At 41.3% G+C, this 7,158-nt stretch overlaps 1 protein-coding gene across 1 annotated transcript; it reads left to right on the top strand.

The window, feature by feature from the left end:
- The first annotated feature begins 978 nt into the window (after positions 1 to 978).
- On the top strand, positions 979 to 6,931 carry OLFML1 (olfactomedin like 1). Its single transcript, XM_005428488.2, has 3 exons — positions 979 to 1,171; positions 2,527 to 2,815; positions 5,749 to 6,931. Exons 1-3 carry the CDS (start codon positions 1,046 to 1,048, stop codon positions 6,525 to 6,527), a joined length of 1,194 nt encoding a protein of 397 aa, XP_005428545.1. The 5' UTR covers positions 979 to 1,045; the 3' UTR covers positions 6,528 to 6,931.
- The last annotated feature ends 227 nt before the right edge of the window (positions 6,932 to 7,158 follow it).

The raw sequence follows: 7,158 nt of genomic DNA, 5'->3' as shown, positions 1-7,158 counted from the left end.
TTGAATTCTGCAATCACCACGTGCTTACACATGAGGCAGTTAGAAAGAAAAAGAAAGCTTGGTAAATGTGATGAAAAATAAAAAAAAACTGTAGAAAAATAAAAATGGGAGGGGGGAAAAGTGAAGAGGTGGAGAATTCTGAGAAACAGAGGCATCCAGCTTGGCTTCAGATACAAAGGGAGCTTTTTAAGCTCCTAACACATGGTTTTCTAGCAAATAGTGTTAGCATGGCCATGAATTTTTCCAAACAAGGCATTCAGTCAGGAAAATTATGAAATCAAATAAATACAAATTGCCTCCAATGCAGTAGGCTCCTGTAAGTTAATTATAATTAATTTTTAAGTCAGACTAAGTCAAATTACAATTCCAAAAGAGGATGTCTCTCATAGACTCCACTGAATGGACACAGAGCTGTGTTAAGGGTATAGTTTTCAGCTGGAAAAGTAGTGTCAAGAGAAAAAGGAGGAAGAACTTCTTTTAAAAACAGTTTTCTGTCTGGTTTCCAGTCTCACTGTAAATGGCTGAATGGTGGAAGTGAGATGAGTTGCTCTAGATGGTTTTACAGGCACAGACACCAAGCACCACACCTCCCTGTGTTCCACCCACTGTGAATCCACTCTGACCTGCAGAGAGCACACTCTGTAGGATTGGTCACACGGGAAAGCAGATGGGAGGAGAAAGGAGGGGAAAATAAATTACTTTTATTTGTATTATTTAATAAAATTTGGCCTACAGGCTCGATGTGACTCAGTGCTGAACATCTGGGATTGATCACAGGATCACAAACTGAGAAGTAGTCATCTGGCTCCTAGAAATAAACACGTTCAGTCCCTCTGCCACAATGTTACTTCCTTAATGACAGAATGCAACAGCCATTTTAAGTACTTTTAATCTTTTCAGCCACGGTATTTTTTAACTTTTTAGTAATTTTTACTATTATTTTTTCACTTCAGATGATGGTAAATTGCATTTGACCTTGGACCGGCAGCGTTTGGGATTGCCCACAGAACCGATTCACTACTTTCCTCCAAAATCTTCTGGTGCCATGGTAGCCCTACAGGTCCATCTCTTGCTGGTTCCATCCCTCCTGAGCATGCTGGGAGCAGCACAGTACGTGGTGCAGGATGCAGCCCTGCTGAGCTACATTGACCAGCGTTTTCTGTCTCTGGAGGTATGTGCCTGATGAATCCTTCTGCAGCAAAAGAGGCTTGAAAATGTGTGGATGTTCTGGGGCCAGGACAGCCTGTGTGATATATCACATCAGGAGGGTGAATTTCCAGCTTCGTCCAATGAATGAGTAAAATCGTTGCTAAAACTTTAACTGTAATGATCTCAACTTACCAAATCATTTGTTGCAGGATAAAATTTCATAATGTTATGTTTTTATTCTGTTGTAATTTGTATTTTATTTTAAATGACATCATTGAATTTAGCTTGAAAAATGCAAATGTTTATAAAGAACTGTCACCGACCATCCTAGGGAGCAGTATAAACATATTTTCACCTGTAGAAGTGCTGTCAAGTATTTATTAGCAAGGAGATAGAAATTTAACAGGTATTTTTCTCCTGCATGCAGATATCCCCACCTGGAAGGGTAGTTTAAGACACATTCATGCAAACCAGCGGTGTATCTGCACTTCAAATAAACCCTTAATATCTGAGAGACTGAAATGCAGTCATTTCAATTCCTTGAATTCCTTTCAACTACTTACCTAAATGTACCACTTCTTTCTTTTTTTTTTCCTACAGTAAAAAGCTACCAGTACTGCAAAATACTTCTTCAGTATTGGTGTGTTATAATCATAGATTGTTTATTTTTAATTATTGACATGTCCCTGGCTCCTGGCTTGCATTTTCAGACTTACAGAGAAGCTCTAACTTGCCTGATTTGATGTCCCTTTTTGTACAAAGCCCTCACTAGTCTTATCCTCTCAACACTGAAGGATTAACCTGATATTATCCTCTCACTGTGTCGATGGAGATTTACATTTTCTCTGCCACTCTAGGAGTAGCTTCACCTGGCATTCTCTATTCCTTTGGCACCCATTAAAATTGAGGTGAACTGTGGCGTTTGGTGCAAGGGGCACAAAAGGAGCAGGACAGAGAGTGAGGCAGACACTGATGACAGCACTTGAAAGCATTTAAAATAAAGGTTTTGTAGAAAGCAATTAAGCAACTTCCTGGGGACTTATGGTCTTGTATAAATGGGGGAAAGAGGAAGTAGCACAGAAAGCACAGATCACAAAGCAAACCAACCAAAGATCTGCTCAAATTCCTCATCTTCCCAAAGTGGCAGCTGAACTACTATTTTCAGGACACCTATGAAGCAGCTGCATTGCAACAGAGGGACATATTACTTACCTTTGAAAACACTGATAATTTGAATTTAGGCATAAAGAATAGGTGGGTGCAGGGCACGGGGCAGGAGGGAGCAGCAGGGTTGTGAAAGTGACCATGAGTGAGGCTGTGATGCACACAGAATACCCACGTCTGTCCCTGCGTTCTCTTCCCGTGCTCTGGCTGAAGAGGAGGCTGGAGAAGTGCAGCCAAGACCTGCTGGAATACGTGGATGAGTTCAGAGCGCTCTCCAAGGCGGCGCTGGCCCGCCTGGCAAGGCTGAGCACCGACAAGGCTGAGCTTAAGGGCGAGGTGGAGAATTTGCTCATGAGGGTCGAGCACGCGCAGAGGGACATCGACTATTTTGGATCCCTCACGGATTCCAGCGCCTGCGTGGAAGTGCACGAGGACCTGCTGGAACAGCAGCTGCTGGAAGAGGCAGAGGAGAAAAAGAGACTTAAACTCATGCTTAATGCAAGTAAGAGCAGCTTGTCTTTCAGAATTTCGGTGTGAACAGTCCCACGTGTGCAGGCTGGCACAGGGATAAGAGATTTTCATCCACAGGTCCTTGCAAGGGGGTTTGGGCTGTGTAAATACCAGACTTATAAAACCCATCTATATGCAAAAAGGGTATGGGAGGGAGGAAAATACTGTTCAAACATTTACTTTGCAGAAATTCTACTGCATATCAAATTAATTCTTTTTTTATTATAAAATAAGGTAAAATCCTCTGAAGGTGTGCTGTTGCAAAGTCCCAGAAAAACACATTTCTGAGTACTGCAGCTGTACTAAGGAATTAATAGTGGTCTTTGCTTTTTGGACTAGGCAGGGTCAAAACTCAACTCAAAAGTAAATTCATGAGTTAATAAACTACTTAATTTACTTCTACAGTTTTTACCTGCTTTACTGTCCTGCTCTGTCATCTTTCCTCTCCTTGTCCCCTCCTTTAATAAGAGAGCACACTGGCTTGGCTGTCAGCAAAGCATAGTTCTGATTTGAAAATTTGGTGTTATGGTGCCTAGCATGAAGAATACATGCACAATCTATATTTTTTTTTAAACAAATTACATTTTATAATTATCTTTACCTTAAGAATTTTTGGTATGGATGTAAACTACGTTTAACAGACAGAATTAAAGAAGAATTTTCTTTTCATAGTAGTAAGAAATGAAGAGTAAATAATAAGAGATACGAACTGAAATTTTTAAAAAGTGAGTGAAAGAACTTTAGCATCATCAATTATACAATTCCACTGACTTCAGCAGAATTAGGTTGATTTAATTTTACACAGAAATTTACAACCTCTTCCTTAGACTTTTCAAACAAATCAGTATTAAGGCAGATGCTTACAGAAGCAATCACCTATTGCTTCTGACTCTCCTCATACTCCACAATTCAGTGCTCTGAGTATCAATAATTCTGTTTTCCATTTAGAGAACTTTTGAATATCAGGCATTTTTTTCAGAGAGGAAAAAAGATGGGGATTTTTAAATTGACCGTGGTTAAGGCACTTTGAAAATTGTATCTTTCTGAGAGTTTCAGAGGGGAAAAAATTACTTTACATTTTCCTTTGTTGGAAATTATTACTTTTAACTTTATTGTAGCAGCTCATGGTAACTTTATTTTCTATTTGTTCTCTACTGTCAGTACTAGTGAGATGCTTTTCCCATTGAATTTGATGTCAAAAGTATTCCCTGTGCAGATTTTACAGCACTTAGAAAAAGTAGGAAGATCCTCAACTCTAGAAAATAGCAGCTCTGCTTCTATGCTTTCATGTCTTAATCAGACTCTATGATTATTTTTGCTAAGTCACTTCAAAAATCTAGCAGAAAAGAGGGTTTTTAAGTCCAGCTTTGTTACTAGGTTTGGGTCAAGTTCACACAGCAAATAACAATCAGACAAAAATCTGGTTATTTCCCCTGCAGAGGAAGACGCTGCTAAGGCTGCCTAGGGTTTTTGATTCAGCAGCTTTATTTTTTTTTTTTAATCTATCAATCAATAAATGTTAGATTTGAGAGAGCTGTTGTGGCTTGCTCAGGGAAGGCACTTCCAGAGTGAGGACTCCCAGGAAAAAACAATCCACTCTGTAGCAGCAATATCCAAAAGCTTTGATTAGAGGGTATCAGTGCACACAAATTACATAAAGATTGCTTTCTACAGGCAACTGGAGTCCTGCCACTGACTTCAATAGGTTCCTATCAGGCCAAGCAGGGGAGCTGGTTTTGCTTTCTCCATTTCATCTGCTGCCAGAGCTTCCTGCCTTAGAGCTTTGTTTGTCCTGTTTACTGAAATGGCTGCACTCCACTGAAAGCAATTCTTTCAACTTCAAATGCTGCGCCCTGTAATTTATGAGTGCCTTTGGTAAACAAGCTTGGTTAATATGCTTTGCAATAGTTTTGGTTTTTTTTTTTCCTGGAAAGGATGCTGCTTGCTAAAGATCTCAGAGTCTAAATGCCTGAGTCCTCCCAGGCTTGGTGCTTTCTGGTCTGAAACGTCCCTGCAGAGTGCACAGAAAATGTGAAGAAGCCAGAGCTGTGACTTGAGGCCAATTTTAACCCTACAGGGAGGTAGAGAGAGCTGGGTGGCTCCACCAGCCACGCTCCTGATGCAGGAATTGGCAGCACAGACACCACCCCAGCTCCTTCAAAGGCCACCTCAGTGCATGCACACCCCTGCTTGTGTGATCTATATTCTGTTCTTGCTCCTTTGTGTGCAGGTGCTGGGAAGGTGAATGGGAAGATAGCCCAGTTTTTTGGCTTTCAGTTATGCTGATCTATTTTTGTTCCTATTTATACTATAAATGCATAAAAAGAGGCTATCTGAGGATAAGACCAGTCCTGAAAGAAAAATACTATACATGTGGATAATGGATTTTAATTTGTATGCCTCCAACAAGAAATGAATCTGATTACTTTACTGTGTTGATCTAAACCAGAAGTCAGTTCTCTGAAGTAAAAATTATAGCCCTGTAAAAGGACAGACAAGAATAATCACAAAATCACTAACTGTGCTCTTGGTCTCCCTCAGACACACAAACACCCAAATGTTTTAGATAACACTGGTGTAATAGAACAAAGCCAAACACTCTACAGGTAGATGAAGATACTACAGTTTTATTAGCAGGAATATATAATAATATATATTATAGATTGTTATATTGTTATTTTATATATTATTTAAATATACTATAATATTATTCAAATATAATATCACATAAAGCTATTTTCAGCACTACTTACCAAAGCCACACTGCTGACACTTTTACTGATATATTGACTCTTTTTTGAGTCAATCGCCTTTACTGATATATTGATTAATTAAAAGAAAACTAAGTAATTCAAAGAAAGGAAACTAGAAAATTTACAGATATTCTAATTTTATTTTTCTTTGTCTTTGGTTATTTCCTTGCAGGCTGTGACCACGTGCTTGCAGGTATTAGGTCCCTGAAGGTAGTTAAGAAGACTGGAGGAAAGCACGGCTCTTGGATGAAAGATCCTGGCAAAAAGCACGCCAAGATTTATTTATTAAGTGGCTCTGTGAATAACGTGATTCTGGAATTTGCAAATATCATGGCTTTCATGGAGAACAACCAGACTCTGAAGGCTCGCAGAGTCCCTTTGCCAGTGCCCTGGGAAGGAACTGGCCACGTCATCTACCAGGGCTTCCTCTTCTACCACAGGCACGGCTCCTTGAACGAGATCGTGAAGTTCCACCTCCAGAGAAGGCACGTGGCTGACCAGATGCTGCTGCCAGGGGCTGGGAGGATTCCTGCCTACCAGCTCTCTCCACAGACAAAGATAGACCTGGCTCTGGACGAGCAGGGGCTGTGGGCCCTCCACGCAGAGCCAGAGACCAGGGGGAACATTGTCCTCACCAAAATCAACCCGGTGGCCATGGCGGTGGAGCACAGCTGGGACACGCCCTGCAGCAGCAGGGATGCCGAGGCAGCTTTCATGGCCTGCAACACCCTCCACGTGGTCTACAACTCTCCTTCTGGGGGCTCCTCCCGCATCCAGTGTGTTTATGATGTTTTGGGTGCTCTGAACGCTCACACAAACCCAGGACTGCATTTCCCTAAACGCCAGGGTGGCCACTCCAGCGTACACTACAATCCTAAAGAGAGGCAGCTCTTCGCTTGGGGTGATGGATCCCAGATCATTTACAAACTTCACACAGAGCAGAAAGTTTAAAACATTTAGCAGCTTTTCAAGCTGACCTAAAAGCCACCAGTCCCAGGTCAACACAGCCTTTTCATGTGTATTAAAGTTGCATTACTCCCAGCTGTTACAACTTTCATCCATTTTACGTAACTTAAGACTTATGTACTCCAGTAATCTTATTGCCCAATAAAGAATATGTGAAGACTGAATGAATATAAATTACTTGATGACAAAATGTCACAAAGGACTGTCAGGAGGCAGGAGACAGGCATGACAAGACTGCATGAAAGAGGGCATTGACTTCAGTTCAGGTAGATGATATGATTGTTACCATGGAAATGGAATTGGTACAAGGGGACCTACACAGAGGAGTCTTCATCAGGAACAAAAAACACAAATGAGTTTATGACCTCCACCTTCACCATATAGATAACATCCATTACTCTCCTTGTTACTCAAGTCCTTTTATGCTACACTTTCTCCATGTGCTCATTTTGCCTGAGCCACTGGGCTCATTCCATGTGATCCACTGGCTTTTTTGCTTTTTCATGCCCAGACCCTCCTCTAGAGGGGAATTCAATGCCCTCTGCTCTGACAGCAGGATCACCATCCTCCCAACAGAAGCAGCACTCCTCAGTGCTTTGGCTGCGCTGCAGGTCCC

The sequence above is a fragment of the Geospiza fortis genome, unplaced genomic scaffold, assembly GCF_000277835.1.
Source record: "Geospiza fortis unplaced genomic scaffold, GeoFor_1.0 scaffold196, whole genome shotgun sequence".
In the NCBI taxonomy this organism is placed as follows: Eukaryota; Metazoa; Chordata; class Aves; order Passeriformes; family Thraupidae; genus Geospiza; species Geospiza fortis.
Note: the sequence above shows the minus strand (reverse complement) of the source record. Positions and strands in the feature narration are given on the sequence as shown.

What these genes read in the sequence shown, in the direction of transcription:
- OLFML1 (XM_005428488.2), top strand. Translation starts at nt 1,046, where the DNA reads ATGGTAGCCCTACAGGTCCATCTCTTGCTGGTTCCATCCCTCCTGAGC. An exon ending in AGCGTTTTCTGTCTCTGGAG is followed by an intron (nt 1,172 to 2,526) that starts GTATGTGCCTGA and finishes CTCTGGCTGAAG; the next exon opens with AGGAGGCTGGAGAAGTGCAG. An exon ending in TAAACTCATGCTTAATGCAA is followed by an intron (nt 2,816 to 5,748) that starts GTAAGAGCAGCT and finishes ATTTCCTTGCAG; the next exon opens with GCTGTGACCACGTGCTTGCA.